Source organism: Rhinatrema bivittatum, chromosome 3, assembly GCF_901001135.1.
Source record: "Rhinatrema bivittatum chromosome 3, aRhiBiv1.1, whole genome shotgun sequence".
In the NCBI taxonomy this organism is placed as follows: Eukaryota; Metazoa; Chordata; class Amphibia; order Gymnophiona; family Rhinatrematidae; genus Rhinatrema; species Rhinatrema bivittatum.
Window position 1 is genome coordinate 569495325 of NC_042617.1, and position 21061 is coordinate 569516385.

At 42.5% G+C, this 21061-nt stretch overlaps 1 protein-coding gene across 1 annotated transcript in view; it reads left to right on the forward strand.

The window, feature by feature from the left end:
* The window catches only part of MTHFD1L (methylenetetrahydrofolate dehydrogenase (NADP+ dependent) 1 like), a 623332-nt gene that overhangs the window by 205484 nt on the left and 396787 nt on the right, over nucleotides 1-21061 (forward strand). Inside the window, exon 18 of the mRNA XM_029596548.1 lies at nucleotides 8437-8577. Coding sequence (XP_029452408.1) covers nucleotides 8437-8577 — 141 coding nt within the window. The remainder of the gene's footprint in view (nucleotides 1-8436; nucleotides 8578-21061) is intronic.

Below are 21061 nucleotides of genomic sequence, written 5' to 3' on the forward strand. Positions count from 1 at the left end.
TTCCCCTCCACCCCACCACCAATTTAGAGAGCAGCGCCGTATCTGCATCCAAGTGAACGTCCAGCTCAATTAGGGGTAGCAACCGCTGTAACAAGCAGGCCACACCCTTACCCCATACTCTTACCCACCCCTGTTTTTATTTTTTTATTTTTTGAGATAGCAGCCCTCCATCCTTCCGCTCCGTGGTGGAACACCAACTACTGGCCACAGGCATCCCGCTCCGTGAATGCCTCTGTGGCTACTGCCGCTCCGTGCAGTGTTTTGCTGCCTCCACTTTATTCACGCCCTCTAGACTTGATGGATCCACAGTGTTTATCCCATGCCCCTTTGAAGTCGTTCACAGTTTTAGACTTCACCACTTCCTCCGGAAGGGCATTCCAGGCATCCACCACCCTTTCCGTGAAGAAATACTTCCTGACATTGGTTCTTAGTCTTCCTCCCTGGAGCCTCAGCTCGTGACCTCTGGTTCTGCTGATTTTTTTCCGACGGAAAAGGTTTGTCATTGTCTTTGGATCATTAAAGTTTTTCAAGTATCTGAAAGTCTGAATCATATCACCCCTGCTCCTCCTTTCCTCCAGGGAGTACATATTTAGATTCTTCAATCTCTCCTCGTATGTCATCCAATGAAGACCCTCCACCTTCCTGGTCGCCCTTCTCTGTACCGCTTCCATCTTGTCCTTGTCTCTTTGTAGATACGGTCTCCAGAACTGAACACAGTACTCCAGGTGAGGCCTCACCAAGGCCTCACCTCAAGACTTCTTTACATTACTTCTGAAGTGGAGGAGTAACCTAATGATTAAAACAGCAGACTGCAAACCAGGGAAATCAAGGTTCTAAACCCACCAACATGCCTTGTGACTTTAGGCAAATCCCTTCACCATCCATGCCTCAGGTATACATTTAGATTGTAAACCCTCTTAGTATAGGGAAATATATGCAGTAGCTAAACGTAATCCGCTTTGAAGTGTGGAATATACATTTTAAAAAGTGTGTAATATAAATTTAAAAAATATTTATTATGTTTAATGAAGTTGTGGAGTATGCAAAACATCTAATTTATTTATCCTATGATGTCTATGATACTGTCTTAAGAACGTTTGCTGTTTCAGTCGGGGCCAGAAGGCTAGCATGATTGAAGGCATCAGGAGTTTATGAAGATGTACATGAAAAATTTGGTAGATGCTCCATGTACAAGAAACATAAGGAAAAAGAGATCACTATTAAAAGATCACTGTTACACACTCCAGACTCTTATCACCAGTTACTTCAGACCAGCAATCTCAAAATAAAAAATACCAACTGCAGCCCTACAGAAGACAATATATCTGTTCTCTTAGAAAGTACTCTTTCCAAAGGCCATATCCTCAGCAGCAGCAATAATGGCAACAGCAGGTCAGGCATTGCACAAGAGAAGATGCAGCCAAGAACTATTCAGCAACTCCTGTTAAAACTTAGCTCAAGTTTTTGACTACCAGGTGCAAGATCTCCTTCAATGGCAATTAGAAGTCTTTCCAGTGGGGTGAAGGCTTCAGTTTTTCACTGTATAGTGGTCCTTGATTATAGCAGATCAATGGATACTAAACATATTCCATAACAGTGGTTGTCTAAATTTTCAGACTTCACCTCCACACCTCTCTCCATTGATTTATTCCATTCTTTTGGAACATCTGCAAATCATGCAGATACAGCTTGCATCTCCTAGCAGCAAGAGCAATAGTCAGTCCTGGAATTGGAAAGAAGCAAAGGTTTCTGTTCAGGATGCTTCCTAATTTCCAAGAAAACAGGACATCTACATCCCACCTTAGTCCTCAGAAATCCAGAAAAACACTTAAAGAGGGATAAGTTCAAGATGAAATCTTTAGGCACAATTTTCTCACATTTGGAAATGAATGTCTGGCTAACTACACTAGATCCCAAAAATGCCTACTCATATATTTTCATTCACAAAGACCAGAAAAATGTTTATGGTTCACTGTGACAGACAATCTTTACCAGTATTGCGTTCTTCCCTTTAGTCTGACGACAACACAAAGGGTGTTTACGAAATGCCTCATAGTATAGCAGCCCAGGTAAGGAAAGATAATGTGTTAGTATTTCCTTACTTAATTGGCTCTTGTCAAGCAATTTCTTACAAGAAGCAGTTAAATCCACTTGTTTCATACTGCAGACTCTTGAATCTGAGGGTTTTGTTGTCATTTTTCCAAAATCCAATCTGAAACAGACAATGCATTAGTTGGATTTCATAGGTGCATCATTGGATATTATATAGTGTAAAGGAAAACTTTTCTCCTTCAAGGAATGGACAGTCTAGTTGATATAATCATCCATTTGTTAAATCAAACAAGAGTATCGATGCACTTTTTCATGAAGATGCTAGGTCATATGGCAGCGACTGTTCATATTGTACCCTTTGCTCATTTTCACATGAGTTAAGCTCAGTGGCATTTAAAAAACTCAGTGGAGTCAACATTAACAACCACAGTTTCACAAAACTCAATCTTCTCCTCTCTGTGGTAGACTTTTCATTCCCCTCAGATACAGGAAACGTTTCTTCCTATTGAAAGAGCTGCTTTGATGAAGGGCCTAGTAAAGTTTCTCCTTCATCAGGACTGAGAGTCAGCAAAGCCAGCCCTGGTTCTTCTCGGTCACATGATGACTGCAATGCATGTGGTACCTCTGACTTGTCTGCATACATGGGATTAAGTGATCCTGTTTACCAATACTTGCACCAAGGGGTAGGGAGAGTGCACACAGTCATGGTGTGGTCCTCAGTGAAGAGTCATTTGCAAATCAGTCTTCTACTATGCTCTAAATGCTTTCTCTCACCTTCTCTCGGGAATCTTGATCCAGATGGACAGACATGTGACTATGTTCTACATAATCAAACAGGTGCATATCTGCAGAGCAAGAGATAGCTCTAGAAGCGGGGAGATCTGACAACCAGACAGAAGAGACTCATTGAAACCACAGGTGCCATGGTGAAAGCTGAAACTGAAATAGAAGAGAGATAGCCTGTGGGAATAGGAAAGTTACTAATGTTGGGGCAATAGTGAACTAAGATGAAAAGAAACATCCAATTGTCTTGATGTGCTGAGATAAGAGGAAAATGGTAAAGAAAAAGAGAAAAAATCTCTATATAAGTAGCTAATGTGCAACAGGGAGACATGGGCTCTTATGCCCTCTGCCAGGAGGCCCTCTGAACCTGGTCATGGACAGGCTATCGCACCACCTTTGTTCCGAGAATCCAGAATGCATCAGTGGACTGCCTAAGTGGAATGTTGCAACTGCATGTATGGTTCTTGGATTAAAGGGTCAAGTATGACTTGTTCAGATGCAAGGAAATACCGGTCACAGACATTTTCACCTCAAAAGATAACAGAAATATTGAAAAGTTCTGTTCCATGCATCCGAGCAACTATAGATCTGCTCAAAATGTTTTTGTTAGATAGGAGCATTGTTCTACTCCAGGAATAGGCAACCTTTTTTGAAGTGGTGTGCCAATATTTAAATTGGAGGTAGGTAACGCTGATCTTCGAGGGTCACAAGCTGGTCAGCAACCCCGATTTACCAGATTCCTTTCGCACAACTCTTGAATATTCAATTTGACATAAATTTTCAGTTAAAATGTTAGTTATGTAAAAATATGATTGAAAACTGCAGTGTTTTTTCCCCACATAAAAACAAAATTATAAAAAGGAGAAAAGAAAATTGCCTCTTACTCCCTCCCCCTCTTTGCCAATACACACCTTTACGGAAGGCAGAACAGGCCAGGCTGCTATAGATCCCAACACAGAAACTACGCACTATCTACCAGAATAGCTTACCTCGCTCACACATGTAGAACCTCACCAAATACAGAATAAAATGACCAAAAAAATAAAAAATGTCTGCATGTTTATATAATATAAACATGCAGACAAAAACTGAACTGGAAACTGCAACAAACCAAACTCTGTAGGCATGGCAATAGTGGAAAATATAAACATTACCATGCCTGCAAACATCAAACAACAAAATAAAAAATAAGCAACATCCTATAGAAAAACCATACCAGTAAAAATAATAAATATTTCAAAACAGCTGCTGAATAGAAAAACATCCAATAATTAAAAACACATACAAAAATGTTTTAAAATAAAATATTTCAAAAAAGCAGACACATCAAATAATACTCAGTATAAAAAGAAACTGCTTTCCATACCTGGGAACCTTTGATTCCCAGTCACCTTGAGATTATTATAAATTAGTTTGGGTAGGAGAGGGGGCACACAACTATTTTCCTTTCACATACACACACTTTCCAACACACACATTTTCTCTTTTTCCCACATGCATTTAACACACTCACATTCTCTCTCTCCCCCTCACATATAATCACGTACCTTCTCTCCCTCCATTCCATATGCAGTCACACATATACACACGCTCTCTCTCTCTCTCTCTCACATGCAGTCACATATATGCTCTTTCCCACATGTAATCATACATAGGCTGGCTCCCACATGCAATCACACATGCTTTTTCTCTTTTCCACATGCATTCACACACAACACGATCTCTCACTCCTCCTCTTGCTGTCACTCACACACTCTCTTCCCCTCATGGTCACACATACTCTCTTCTCACGCAGTCACACACATGCTCTCTCTCTCTCCCCCACATGCAGTCGCACACACGTGCTCTCCCGTGTGCAATCGCACATGCTTTCTCTCCCCCACCTGCAGTCACACACAGGCTCTTCCCCTCCACATGCAATCACACACATTCTCGCTCTCACATGCAATCTCTCACACATGCTTTCTCTCTATCTCACATGCAGACTCATAACTTACATGCTCTCTCACATGCCAGCTCGCACACACACAAACGCTTGCTCTCTCCTCCCCCACATAGAGTCACGCACACACAGGTTCCCAGACAGACACCTACCCATCCACACTAGCTCACTCACCCACGCAGGTTCATACATGCAGTTTCGGACCTGGGCCTGAGACTTCTTCAGCCACCCGCAGTAAGGGGTCCACTAGCAGTCGCTGGAGTCCTCCCTCTCTCTCTCTCTTCAGCCACTGTAGGATGTGCTCCATTTCAGCCTGCTGGTCCTCTTCAGCCACCAGTGAGTCGAAGTCTGCTGGTGGACCCTGGGTCCTGTCTTTCTTTTCCGCCGTGGTGGTCTGCCAGATCTTGGGATGTGCAGCAGTAGAAGTCGCATATAACCAAACATCATCTCCTGCTGCCATGGGGCCAGACTCTCGCTAAGAGCTGCAAGACTGGCCCGCTGCAGCAGGAAATGATGTTAGATTGAACGTGACTCCTGCTGCCGGCATGTGAGGTTTGGAGCTATCTTCCTGATTCAATAGCAGTACTGGTGGTGGCTGCAGTCGGTGTCTGCTTAGCTGTTCAGTGCCTTGCCGTGCTGTGCTGCCACTGCCATGCAACTAAAAATGGCCTTGCGTGCTACTGATGGCATGCATGCCGTAGGTTGCCAACCCCTGGTCTACTCTATTTATACCTGCTAATTTCCTCTCATTGCCAGGACTGTCCAGAAGGCCCTTCAGGACAAAGTGAGGGTTATCTTCATAGCAACAGCCTGGCCACAGCAATTGTGATATCCATATCTGATTTGTCTGTCAATTCAGCTACAAATTCCATTGGGAATCTCTCCAGTCCTTTTCACACAAGAGAGCAGAAGGCTCTGCCATCGCTGGCATGAATATTGAATTTGTAGTAATCTCCTTTCTCTTTCCCAAGCAGAGGGAGGATGTGCCGATTTCCGCCAGGAGGCCTCAAGCAGAAAATCCAACAGTTTCAAGTAGAAGATGTTCTCAACATGGTGTGGGACCAGCCAGCTGGATCCCTTCTCCTGTAGCCTAAAGGGCTTGTTTCAGCTGCTGTTCTTCCTCTTGTCCTCAGGCTATAGCACCTCTTCAGCCAAAGTTCATTTCAGTGCCATTGCGACATATTGCCAGCAGGTGGAAGGGACTCTGATCTCTCTCCAACCTTTGGGGTAGATTTTAAAAGAAGCGCACGCGGCATACATGTGCGCGCGCTACCCGGCGCGCACATGTACGCCCGATTTTATAACATAGGCGCGCGCATGTTATAAAATCAGGAGTCAGCGTGCGCAAAGGGGTGCACAATTGTGCACCTTCCACACGCCGATCCGCACTGCCTTTCACCATTCCCTCCCAGGCTGCTCTGAAATCGGAGCGGCCTCGGAGGGAACTTCACCCCTACCCCACCTTCCCTTCCCTTCCCCTGTCTCTCCTGCCCTTTTCCCCCCCTACCTTTTCCTTTGCTTTTTTTAAATTTCACAACTTACTTCAGCCCTGGGGCTGGCCGCTGTGCTGGGAGCCTGACCCCGCCCCGGACCTCCCCGCCCCCTCCCCTGCCCCTTTTTGCAAGCCCCGGGACTTACACGTGTCCCGGGGCTTTACGTGCGTCGCCGGGCCTTTTTAAAATAGGCCCGGCGACGCACGTAACCTTTTGAAAATTCGGCCCTTTATTTTTAAATTTTTCCACCATCTCTCCCAAATAGTCTACAAAGTGGTTTACAAAATAAATCATAAGTGTCAAACAAGACATAGACATAATTATGTTACACATTTACCTGAAGGACGGGAAGTCTCCTGTAGCCTTAATTGAAAGTGGCAATGAACTTTGTTACTCTTTGATATCAAAGTTCCTGAAAGGTCTGTGGTATTCAAAACCCCTAGTCAGTAAACCTCCAGAGCCTTGAGACCTCAGCATAGTTCTAATTCAACTCATGAAACCTGTTTTCAAACCTCTTCAGTCGGTGGACTTTTTATTTATATATTTCAAAAATTTTGAATCTGCACTATTCACAAACTTCAAGGTGGGGAGCAACCTGTGGCATGCATACATAAAAATCATACTCCTAAACATCGAAGTTTCTCACTTGGAAGGTGATATTTCTCATAGCCGATACTTTGGCATGAAGAATAAGCATGCTAAAGGCTCTGGTTTCATATTCACCATACCTTCAGTTTTTCATTAATAGGGTGGTTCTGCGAACTCACCCCAAGTTCATTCTGAAAGTGGTATCTGCATTCTACATCAATCAAATTATTTTGCTACCTGTATTCTTTCCGAGATCGCATGTGCACAAAACATCTTTAGGATGTAAGAGGGTCCTTGAGTGTTTAAAAAGGACTCATCCTCACTGTCAAGCATCTCAACTATTCATGTCCTTTGATCCCAAGACTGGGAAAGGAAATTACCAAATGGACTCTATCTAATTGGTTAGTGCAGTGGTTCTCAACCCTGTCCTGGGGACCCCCCAGCCAGTCGGGTTTTCATGATATCCACAATGAATATGCATGCTAGCAAGCAAATTTTCTCTCATGCATATTCATTGTGGATATCATGAAAACCCGACTGGCTGGGGGGTCCCCAGGACAGGGTTGAGAACCACTGGGTTAGTGGATGGCATAGCACACACCTGTTAGGTGCTGGCTGGTTTACAGAATAGACTGTGCCAAGGGGCATCAAGCGAGAGCCATGGTGAATTCAGTGGCTCATCACAGGGCCACTTGTATTGAAGACATTTGAAAAGCTGTTACTTGATTGTTTGTCTTTTCACACCTTCACCTTTACTGTCTGGACAGCATGTCCCAAGAAAACAGTAACTATGGACATGCAGGTCTTTGCAGCCTGTGCACCCAGTAGTCTACTTTCCACATGGTAGAATTGGGTTGTCTTTCTGTAACTGCTCCGCTTGCAATTCTCTGTTTTGGATTCACCACGCGTTATGGCTGAAATTCATGCCTGCTTGTTGATTGAGAAAGCAAGTATGCTTAACTGTCCGCCTTCCTGAAGAGTCAAATACCTCACTAAAGCTTAAGCTCTGACTGAGGGGGGGTCACGAGGCAGCATGCATGTGGGAGCTCTCCCCTTCATGCTTTGTAAAGTCTTTACTGAGCCGGATCCATGTTGTTGCTGTTGGATGACATCTCTCTTATGTTATGGCTAATTCATCCTGCTGTCTATGGAGAACCCGGTTTACAGATAAGCAAACTTGCTACCTGTGCCATTCTCTGATAGTGAGTCCCACTGCCCACCCTTTCCCGTGTTAGGAGCTGTTATTACTCTTATCTTTATTGGTAGATATTCTAGCTTTACTAGATGTTCAAATGTTGGGAAGCTAGTCTGGGAGCATGCAGGAAGCCCACTTGTACTTTTTCAGAATCTTTTCTCAAAAGCTCTGGAAGCGTCCTCCAATAATGCATGTTACATGTAATGTAACCTACAAATGAGACTCATTGTTCCTCCATTGTCAGAGAACCACAATTAAAAGTCAGCAATTGTACTTTCTGGGCATTCTTTGGCTCTCACATTGAGAGGAAGTAGTTTAAAAAGCTGTGAGAAAAGGCTTTTAACCTCCTTTTCTTTATTACCTCTCTCCTCTGTCTCCCTCAGACCCAGTTTGACATTGCTGTGGCAAGTGAGATCATGGCCATTTTAGCTCTTACACACAACCTGGCAGATATGAAAGAGAGACTGGGCAAGATGGTAGTGGCCAATGATAAAGAAGGAGAACCAGTGACGGCTGAGGATTTGGTATGTGCCCAAGTTGCTGATGACTTGAATAGTTCCTTTCTTTCTCTTTGAGTTGACAAAGCTGCAAATAACATAATGCTAAGATAATTAAAAAAAAACGTGCTTCATATGAACGTGTGTTTGTGGAAGTAGGGTCAGGGAATGAAATGTCTAAGTTTGATGTTGTGTCAGGACTTAGATGAACCAAACCTGTGGCTAAAACTTTTCCAAATGAAAAAGAGGTGATGTGGGGGCATTCTGGGTAACTGTGGTCGTGAAGGAGAGCAGGCTCAAAGTTATCAGAGTAAGTTGTTTGCCAGTAAATATCTCAGCCAAATGTTGCGGGCTGAGCAGCCTGATCCCCTTCCCAAAATAATCAAAAGAATGGTGCAGGTAGAGCAGCCATGTTGCCTCCCCCCCCCCCCCCCTCCAAATGTGATGACAGAGCAGCCTGTTCTTCCCTCCTTTTCCTTAAAAAAAAACAAAAAAAACCAAGTGGTGTACCATCCCCTTCCCAAAGCCCCAGAAGCATTTCGGTACTCGAGAGGAAGAGAGGCTCTTTATCTCCTCCCTCCGGACACATCCTGACACTTAGATAATTTATGCATCTCACTCTAGCCAGGATTGGTCCCTTTAATGACAATCAGAATTCAGTGCTGAATGGGGATTGGTCAACTGTCATGAAGCAACCAATCCTGGCTCCAGTGAAGTAATGATATGGATATCTTATTTCCAGTGTCTATTAGCTGTACCAGCACTTTGATATTCACTCCACCAGAGAAGGTAAGAGCTGTTTCTCCTCCTGCTTAGGTACTAGGAGGCTTTCGGGAGTTCGGGGGATTCAGGGAAAGGGGAATCGGCTGCGCTCCCATTTTTTTTTTTTTAACGTGGGGAAGAGTTTGGTGGGATTGGGCTGTTTCAGCGCCACCATTCTTTTGATTATTTTGAGGGGAGGGTGGCGGAGATGGGGCTTCTCAGCCTGAAACATTCTTCTTCATTTTTATTTTAGGGAGGGAGATTGGGTCATTACTGGCCTGCAATTTTTTTTTTATTCAAATATTCAGTAAGCTGTTGAATTTGCAAAGTTACCCGAATAACTTTGTTTGGGTAACTTTAGCAGAGTATATTCAGCAGAATATAAGTTCCACCGAATATCTGACTTAGTTATCTGGATAACTTTACCTGGATAACTTTGCTGCTCATCGGCTTATTGCATGTAACATGTTGGGAAGAATATTTTTGTGAAACAAATAATATTCAGAGTTTACTTTAGAGGCCGGATTTTCAAAGGTCTGCGTGCGTAAAACCCGGGGTTTATGCGTGTGGCTGGGCCTTGAGAGCGCTGCGCGAATTTTTAAAGCGGCCCGCCCACGCACGTAAACCCCGGTACGTGCACAATTCAAAGGGGGGGGCGCCGGGACAGCGCACGCCGGTAAATTGCTTCTGCTCCCAAGGAGAGCAGTAAGTAAAAAAAAAAATAAAAAAACTAGGGGTAGCTAGATAGGCAATAAGGGTCAGGGTGGAGAGGGGGGGAAAGGGAAGGAAGGTTAGGTAGGAGGGTAGGGAAATTCCCTCCCAATCCGCTCCTTAATTGGAGCGAACTGGGAGGGAACTCGTGGAGGCCCGATTGCATCGCTGCTCGTACTCTTACAAAATCCGGCCCTCCTGTGCGCGGCCCCACAGATTTTATAACATGCGCACGCCGGCGCACGTATGTTATAAAATCGACGCGACCATGTCATAAAACCTACCCCTATGCTTTTGTAGTAAAAATTATTTTTAGATGTGGCAGAGTAGAAATACATCTGAGGGGATTAATGGAGCATAGGAAAGTTCTGGTAGGAAACCTGTCCGACTTTTTTCAAATGTTTCTGTATTTATTTATTTATTTTTGTTTTTATATACCGACATACGGTTTGACGTATCACATCGGTTTACAGGAAAGTAAATAGTGCGGGAAACGTTACTGATGGAAGTGGTTCATTTTCGTGAAAGTAAGGAGGAGGCTGAAAACCTCAGGCTGATTAATCTGAGCTTGATGTTCTGAAAATTGTTGAGGTCTCCCTCGTTTTTATTCTTGTTTTGTGGCAGTTCTTTGTGCTCCTGCTCCAGGCCATTTTTCAGTGAATACTGAACAGAAATTTGTTAAACAATTCTGCTTTCTCCTTGTCAATCTCTACAAATTCCACCCTTTCACCTCTTACAAGCCCACTTTTGTATTTCCATCTTTCACTCATATATCTTAAAAAAAAACAAAAAACCCTTGTCTCCCTGTTTTACCATATTAGCATTTTTTTCTTCCATTTGTGCCTTTGCTTTCCTGACTACTTTCACAGTTCTTCTTAGCTTTTCCTTTTACGATTGCCTATCTTCCATTTTTTGTGATCTCCTGTAGTTTGTGAATCTTAACCTTTTCATCCACATATTTAGAAAAACACAGCTGTCTGTTTTTCCTATTGCTATCGCTTACTTTCTGAACAAAAATGTGTGTTGCCATTATGATGATCTGTTTTTAGTTTTGCCCACTGCTCTTCTATTTCCCCTAGCTTTCCCCGTTCAGTTAACGACTCCTTGAGGTACTTCTCAATCTTGTCTGTAACTCTTGTGGCCAAAGGTCTGTGGGAGGATTGGGTTAAAAAAGAAAAGGAGATAGGTTTACATCTAAACCATCATTGCAGGTGTGACTCGCACTCCTAGGGGGGCTATCTGATCTCTCTCTGCCCTTCCTCTTCAGTGCCTTAGTCTGCTTCAGATGTTTGTCAGCGTTTTCCACATGCACATTAATTTAATTTCTCTCAGAATGTACGTAGCTTTGCCCGACATGCCTCTTGCATTACATACTGCAGCTGCAAAGGTGTCAGGTCATAATATTTATCCTTCTGATGCTCCCCCTTGCCTCACACTTTCCACTGCAGCTTGGACATACTAATTTGACCAAATCAACGGTGCATGCTGTTTTACTCATTTCAGTCAAACAGTCGTGGACAGAGTATTTTGTTTATATTAAAAGCAAGCTGTTGTGGGGGCTAATTAATCTTTGGGCAGGGGGGAGGGAACGGTTGTATGAATGTTTGAAAAATAAAAATTTTATTCGCAGAACAATGGTTCTTTTGTCAGATGCACATGAATTTATGTATTGTAGCCCAATTGGCCTAGTGCGTTAGCCCATTTCCAGTGTATATGGGTACATGAGAATAATGTTAAAAGCCAACTTTTATCCCACTACACTATTTACTACAGCACAAAATGTAAATTGAATCTAGCATGCACACTGTCAAATGAAAACCAGATGCAAAGAAGAGGGCTTAATCATATTTCATGAACTTAGGGGGCTCCTGCCACAAATGCAATAGATTAAATATCTAGCCTTTGTAATGGAACCTGCTGAATTGTTTGCCAAAGTGTATTAATCTTGGTAAACTCTGAAGGCTTTGCAAAATATATCACTTGCCTGTAACGGGACTTAATAGACAGGCACCATATCTGTGTCAAATTAAATGGTTATGACCTAGATTAGTATTTCAATGGTCATGTAGAATATTAAATGACTTGTGTGGTTTGTTTAATAAATCTGTCTCTCTAGTTACACAAGGGGGAATTCCTTTTTTGTAGCAAACTTTAGAATCTCATAGATTAATATAGCGTAATTTTTTTAAATAAATATTTTCTCATTTAATAAGTTCTTATTGTTAGATCTAGACTAATCTGCATGATATGTACAAATTTTCACTGTGTTTCACATTCACCTTATTCTACGTGATGTCTGTTGAAAAAAAGTCTGCTGCAATAATTAAATACCGGACAGGGTAGGATACTTCACATGTACATAAGATCAAAATTGGATGGGACGTTTACGTATATTTACCATCCGCATATTGGTACTGATAGTGAATAAAGCCCTCTTTTTTTTTTTTTTTTTCCCTTCACTTCAATGCTACACCCCTGAAGATTATTTCCTCGGTGATTCTGATCCTTCCTACTGGTTGTTGTTAGCGGACTGGAAGGGGAAAATGTTAGCAAGGTCATCCATGCAGCGACCATCGTCCTTCCATCCCCTGTACGCAGATTTTCAAAGGGAAAATAATCCAGGTTTTTTCTCTTTGAAAATTAGCAGCCTCAAAATACATGTACTAAAGAAGTCGGCATGCTTCACACTTGCGTCCTGATCTTGCAGTCCTTCTCTCATATCTGTCCCATGCACAAAGTGCTGTAGGGATCAGTAATGCCCATACTTCTTACCTACATTTGGAGAAAGCATAAAAAAAATCCAGAATACACTTTTTTTTTTTTTCAGTTTTCTATATTTTCAATTATTTCACCATTTTTTTCTGCTTTTCTAGTAGTTAGGGAGCACTAAGGTACTATTGAAAGCTTCTGTGATGTTTCAGTTTACAAATGTGAAGTAGCTTTATACTGCACCAAGCTGTCTTAATCATGCTGTTTGTGAGTCATTTATCAAATAAACAAAATGTGTGTATGTGTTTTTAGAAATACGAGCCGAGATTAATTGATTTTAAAGTACATGTCAGAGTGACAAGATAAATCATCATTTGAATTTCGTGCCAGGATCAGAAATCATGAGTCCTGAGAAAAATTTCATAAGACTACTGATACTTTATTCTGTGAAACTACAACTGCCAAATATACAGTGTTTGCCTCAAGATCTCAAGGAAGTAAAACAGTGCATAAGGCAATGGCCAGAGCCAGAGGACGTTAATCTGATTAGGGTGATACACAACCAATAGATAAAAGATGATAATGCCTCTGTTAAAGTCATTAATGAGACCTCATCTGGAGTATTGACTCTGGTTCTGTAGATTGTAACTCTAAAACAGTGTAAACAGAGTTGAAGCAGACCAAAAAGAGGCTATGAAAATAGTGCAGGGTCTGCAGCGAAAGCCCTATAAAATGAGACTTGAGGAACTATGTATATCCTAGAGGAGATGGGGAAAAGGAGATATGATAACATTTATAATAGCATTCAAATACCTCTAAGGTATAAATAATGCACGGGAAGCAGAATATACTCAAGTGGTAATAAAATAAAATAAAACAAATTACTTCATGAAAAGTGATGGATTAATGGAATGACCTCCGAGAGGGAGTGGTAGGGCAAAATTATTAAAAAATCAAGAAAGCATAGAGCATGAAGGAGGGTCCATGGTAATGCTCCACGAATGAAAATAGACAGAAGATGAATCCTTTGGTCTTTATTTTCCATCATATTCTAATAAGTGAATTTTCAAAACATTAACGCTCATAAAAATTAGCATGTTCACATGTAAGTAGCATCTGCTCGTGTACTTCATACTTTATAAAACATGAAGCTATGTGTGCATTTTAACTTTTGCGCATATGTGTGTAAAAAAGGGGTAATTTGGGGACATTCTGGGGCGGGGCCACTTTAAAAGACACACATGTACATTTGCCAACTTACTCGTGTACTTTTACAGCTGCTAATTATCTGGTGTAAGTGATATTAAACGTGTTTATTGTGTAGTACTGATTGGGTGGGAGGTCAGGGTCAGGGAGTGTTCAGACTGAAGATCCAGGAAGGTCTCAATGACCTAAAGAAGGACTGGGCAAACTGATGGACTAATTGGTAAACTGGTTAATTTCATTTCTCCAAAGACAAGCAGGATGGTAGTCCTCACACATGGGTAACATCCTCACATGGAGCCCCGGCACAGAAAATTTTGTTAAAATTTCTATAATTTTGATTTGGCACACTGAGCATGCCCAGCATGCCTTATAACATGTGTCCACATGGGGTCCCTCTCCAGTCTCTCTTTTTCCACAGAGCTGCAGTATTGCGGTTGGTGAGTTCTTTACATGCTATGGGCTTTCAGTGATCGGCTGTCCAACAAAGTTTTCCTGATCCAAACCGACAACCAGGTGGCAATGTGGTATGTCAACAAGCAGAGAGGCATGGGATTGTACCTTTTGTGTCAGGAAGCAGTACAGATCTGGTCATGGGCCCTGTCCCATGGGATAAGAACATGCCATACTGGGTCAGACCAAGGCTCCATCAAGCCCAGCATCCTGTCTCCAACAATGGCCAATCCAGGCCATAAGAACCTGGCAAATTCCAAAAACTAAGTCTATCCCATGCTAGTTGCTAGTAATAGCAGTAGCTATTTTCTAAGTCAACTTAATTAATAGCAGGTAATTTCTCCTCCAAGAACTTAACCAATCCTTTTTTAAACCCAGCTACACTAACTGCACTAACCACATCCCCTGGCAACAAATTCCAGAGTTTAATTGTGCATTGAGTGAAAAAGAATTTTGTCCGATTAGTTTAAATGTGCCACATGCTAACTTCATGGAGTGCCCCCTAGTCCTTCTATTATCTGAAAGAGTAAAGAACCGATTCACATTTAACCATTCTAGACCTCTCATGATTTAAAACACCTCGATCATATCTCCCCTCAGCTGTCTCTTCTCCAAGCTGAAAAGTCCTAACCTCTTGTCTTTCCTCATAAGGGAGCTGTTCCATCCCCTTTATCATTTTGGTAGCCCTTCTCTGTACCTTCTCTATTGCAACTATATCTTTTGTGAGATGCGGCGACCAGAATTGCACACAGTATTCAAGGTGCGGTCTCACCATGAATCAATACAGAGGCATTATGACATTTTCTGTTTTATTCACCATTCCCTTTCTAATAATTCCTAACATTCTGTTTGCTTTTTTGACTGCCGCAGCACACTGAACCGACGATTTCAATGTGTTATCCACTATGACGCCTAAATCTCTTTCTTGGGTGGTAGTTCCTAATATGGAACCTAACATTGTGTAACTATAGCATGGGTTATTTTTTCCTATACGTATCACCTTGCACTTATCCACATTAAATTTCATCTGGCATTTGGATGCCCAATTTTCCAGTCTCACAAGGTCTTCCTGCAATTTATCACAATCTGCTTGTGATTTAACTACTCTGAATAATTTTGTGTCAACTGCAAATTTGATTAACTCATTCATCATATTTCTTTCCAGATCATTTATAAATATATTGAAAAGTACGGGTTCCAATACAGATCCCTGAGGCACTTCACTGCCTACTCCCTTCCTCTGAGAAATGTTGCATTGCTGGCTGCAGCAGGCCTGCGGCCAGGCCCTCTTACCCTCATCTGCTTGTTCCAGCATCTGGCTCCACTTCCCTCACAGCCATGGGCTGCTGCCTTTGACATTGGGCCACTCCTGTTGCTCCTGTCTCCACAACGGATGTCTGTGCTCCGCGGTGGGCCTCTCCGCATGGTCCACGGGGAGGACACCGTCCTGCACCGTGCCCCTCCCTAGGCGTGCTCACATCTTCTCTCCTTTTAAAGGGGCCGCAGCGGGAAAAGAACCCACGGCCTCGAATGATGACATCGCTGGATCCCGGTATATAAGACTGGGCCCAGCCTCAGTTAGTTGCCTTTGCTACAGGGCTCCATGCTGGTCGTGTATTTCATTGCCTCCTCTGGTGATTTCTTCATGTTCCTGGTTCTTGTCTCGTCCCTGTTCCAGATCCTGGTCATGTTACTCTTCCTTGTTCCTGGGTTCTGTGTTTACCCTATTTGTTCTACGGATCATCTTCTGGACCTGACCTCTGCTTTGCCTGACCATGCTACTGATCATCTCCTGGACCTGACTTCTGCTTTGCCTGACCACATTACTGACCATCTGCTGGACCCGACCTCTGCCTTGCCCGACTACGCTATTCATTGTCTCCTGGAACTGACCCTTGCCTTGCCATTCTTCCTTGCCTGCCCTGACTCCAGCCTGTTCAACAACACCTCTGCTATACTTATTCTGGACTTGGCCTCTCAGGCTTCGGCCTGTTCTTACTCAGGCACCCCCTGTCTGTCTCTTGTTTCATTTGGCGCCCAGTTCTCAGGGACTCTGCCTTATCCAATTCAGACCGCCTATTCCGTTGCTGGACCCTGCCTGACCTCCTCCTCGTCAATCAGAAGACCTCGGATGGAGGCCCACCTAACTCCATCCGGCACCCAAGGGCTCAACCTGCAAGGAACGAGGGCTGGTATTGGCAAAGCTCCAGCCGGCCTCCGTCAGTCAGCCAGCTTCACCTACTGATGATGGAGACCCTGCGGGAAGGTCAACCCCACCTCGGCTCAAGGGTCCACCTCCTGCACAACAAGAAAATTGACCATTTAATCCTACTCTCTATTTCCTGTCTTATAGCCAGTATGTAATCCACAAAAGGTCTTCGCCACCTATCCCATAACTTTTTACTTTTCCGAGAAGCCTCCCATGAGGAACTTTGTCAAACGCCTTCTGAAAATCCAAATATACTACATCTACCAGTTCACCTTTATCTGTATGTTTATTAACTCCTTCAAAAAAGTGAAGCAGATTTGTGAGGCAAGACTTGCCTTGGTGAAAGTCATGCTGACTTTGTTCCATTAAACCATGTCTTTCTATATTTATTTATTTATTTATTTAACATTTTTCTATACCGACCTTCATGGTTAAATACCATATCAGATCGGTTTACATCGAACAGGGGTATATAACTGAGATAGAGGAAACAAAAGTTACATTTAAACGAGGACCGTGAACTTGGAAGCTTAGGTAGCTGGAGGAAAAAGGCCCGAAGAGGGCATCAACTAAGATTAAGTTAGAGAGGCATAACAAATTCCAGTCTAGTGTTAGTCCACATATTAGAAGAAGTATCCATGCAGATCAGGTAGTCGGGGGAAGGAGAGTGGTTCCATTGTTCGTGAGAAGCTTAAACACCTAATGTGTGTCCCAGGGATCTGGGAATGCTTGGCGGAACAGCTGAGTTTTGAGTTTTTTCTTAAATGTTAGCAGGCAAGTTTCTAGCCTGAGTTCTGCGGGGAGGTTGTTCCAGATGGCTGGGCCTGCAGTCAAAAATGCTCGGTCCCTGGAAGAGATGAGTCGCGTGGCTTTGGTTGGAGGGGCTTGTAGCGCTCCTTTGTATATTTCTCTCATCGGTCTGTTGGAGGTATGGAGTTTGAGAGGGATTTCAAGGTCGAGATAAAGGAGATTGTGGATGGATTTATGTATTAAAGTTAAAGATTTGTGTAGAACTCTGTGGTTGACTGGTAACCAGTGTAGGTTTCAAAGGATGGGTGTAATATGATCTCTCCGGTTGGTGCTGGTCAAGATTCTGGCCGCGGCATTTTGTATCATCTGTAGTGGCTTGGTGGTTGAGTTGGGAAGTCCTGTGAGAAGAGCGCTGCAGTAGTCTATTTTGGCAAATATCATGTTCTGTGATTTAGATATTTAGAACACTTTCCACTATTTTTCCTGGCACTGAAGTCAGACTAACTGTAGTTTCCCAGATCGCCCCTGGAGCCCTTTTTAAATATTGGGATCACATTAGCCACTCTCCAGTCTTCAGGTACAATGGATGATTTTAATCTCCTAGGTTCACAGTTATTTGGTTCAGTCCATCTGAATCATTATCCATGAAAACCTTCTCCGGAACGGGTATCTCCCCAACATCCTCTTCAGTAAATACCGAAGCAAAGAAATTGTTTAATCTTTCTGCAATGGCCTTATCTTCTCTAAGTGCCCCTTTAACCCCCTCAATCATCTAATGGTCCAACTGACTCCTTCACAGGCTTTCTGCTTCGGATATATTGTAAACAGTTTTTACAGTGAGTTTTTGCCGCTATGGCCAACTTCTTTTCAAATTCTCTTAACCTGTCTTATCAATGTCTAACATTTAACTTGCCAACACTTATGCATTATCCTATTTTCTTTTGTTGGATCCTTCTTCCAATTTTTGAATGAAGATTTTTTGGCTAAAATAGCTTCTTTCACCTCACCTTTTAACCATGCCAGTAATTGTTTTGCCTTCCTTCCACCTTTCTTAATATGTGGAATACATCTGGACTGTGCTTCTAGGATGGTATTTTTTAACAGTGACCACGCCTCTTGCACACGTTTTAGCTTTGTAGCTGCTTCTTTCATTTTTTTTCTATTTTTCTCATTTTATCAAAGCTTCCCTTTTGAAAGTTTAGCACGAGAGCTGTGGATTTGCTTACTTTTTCCCTTCCAGTCATTAATACAAATTTGATCATATTGTGATCACTATTGCCCTACCACCGTTACTTCTCTCTCACCGAATCCTGTGCTCCACTGAGAGTTAGATCTAAAGTTGATCCCTCTCTCGTCGGTTCCTGAACCAATTGCTCTAAAAAACTGTCATTTATTCCATCCAGGAACTTTATCTTTCTAGCATGTACCGATGATACATTTACCCAGTCAATATTGGGGTAATTGAAATCTCCCATTATTACTGCACTACTAATTTGGTTAGATTACCTAATTTCTCTTAGCGTTTCACTGTCCATCTCACCATCTTGACCAGGTGTGGACAGTAGTATACTCCTATCACTATAGTCTTCCCCAACACACAAGGGATTTCTACCCATAAAGATTCAATTGTGCATTTAGTATCTTGCAGGACGTTTATCCTGTTGGACTCTGTGCCTTTCTGGACATAAAGCACTACACTGCCTCCCAGGTGCTCCTCTCTGTCATTGCGATATAATTTGTACCCCGGTATAGCACTGTCCCATTGGTTATCCTCTTTTCACCATGTCTCTGAGATGCCAGTTAAGTCTGTCATCATTCACCTATATACATTCTAATTCTCCCATCTTCTTAGACTTCTTGCATTAGCATACAAACATTTCAAAGTTTGTTTTTTGTTTGTATTTTCATTCTGCTTTTTAATTGATAGGGATAAGTTAGAATTTGTTAGCTCAGGTGAGTTTTTAGTTACAGGCACTTGGACTACTTTTCTTACTGGAATCTCACTGTCGGGATGCCCTAATTCTAATACATCGTCAGTATCCTTTGAAGATACCTCCCTCCAAACCACGTGCTGCTGAGTGACTGTCGGCTTTCCACTTTGTTCTAGTTTAAAAGTTGCTGTATCTCCTTTTTAAAGGTTAGCGCCAGCAGGCTGGTTCCACCCTGGTTAAGGTGGAGCCCATACCTTCGGAAGAGACTCCCCCCTTCCCCAAAAGGTTCCCCAGTTCCTTTCAAAACTGAATCCCTCTTCCTTGCACCATCGTCTCATCCATGCATTGAGACTCCGGAGCTCTGCCTGCCTTTGGGAACCTGCACGTGGAACAGGGAGCATTTCAGAGAATGCTAGCCAGGAGGTTCTGGATTTAAGCTTTCTACTTAAGAGCCTAAATTAGGCTTCCAGAACCTCCCTCCCCCATTTTCCTATGTCGGTGCCCACATGTACCATGACAGCTGGCTCCTCCCCAGCACTGTCTAAAATCCTATCTAGGTGACACATGAGGTCCGCTACCTTCGCGCCAGGTAGGCATGTTACCAGGCGATCCTCAAGCCCACCAGCCCTACATTCCTAATAATCGAATCACCAACTATGATGGCCAACCTAACCCTTTCCTCCTGGTCAGTAGGCCTTGGAGACACAACCTCAGTGTGAAAGGATAATGCACCACCTGGAGAGCATGTCCTTGTTACAGGATCCTTTCCTGCTGCACCAAGTTGATGCTCTCCGATGGTGCTCAGAGTCATGTACCTGGCTGGGACAGAGAACTTGGTAGTGAACAGACTGAGTGGACCCTGGAGCAAGTGATGTGGGTGCTCATAGACCCTTAGTCTCAGTGAAACACTTTTTGACATGTTACATATGAAGTCATTTTTCCTGTACTCCTGGGTTTTTTATTTTTGATCAAAGCAGTTTTGTAATTACTAGCAACATTATAGTCTCAGCCTTGTACATATTTTTCCTAGACAAAAGACTCCATAGGTTAGATAAAAGATGATGAAATACGAGGCTGTAGAACATTTTGAACTGATATGAGGTTAGTTTACATTCCATCTAAGAACAGAGACAAGGTTAGTTTACATTCTAAGATTATAGAAACATCTAGAACTAGAAAAAGGACGAGGCCAATTGACATTCCATCTAAGATTATAGAAAATATTCTTAGAACAAGCACAAGGTTGATAATGCTGGCATACTCCAAGAAAGCACTTACATATGAGATGATGATTAATTAACTTGCAGAATGAAAGCAAGTTTATTTATTTATTTATTGTTTTGTTATACCAACTTTCATGACAAGAATCACATCAACCCGGTTTACAATTAACAATGTGAATAAGGCAAAGAGTAACATAGTAATCAATATTCAAAATTCAAACACAGTAAACAATAGTATGGATGTGAGAAAGTTACAATAAAACAGGGAGAATTAACTTGGATCAGGAAAGGGGGAGATAACTGAACAGTAGAATCTTTACAGTGCAGCCAATTGCATCAAATAATATAGTTGTATAGCAAAAATGAATCTATATGATACAGTTGTGTAGCATGATAATATGGTGCTGGGTATGAGTGGAATCCATTCAGATTCTTTTTTTATAATAGAAAGCCAATCATAGAAATGTTGACAATTATGTAACCTAGTTTAGGGGTTGGAAATATACAACTGAAATTCTATATAATGCTGTGTTTTCAATAAAATCATTTGAGAGGGAGTT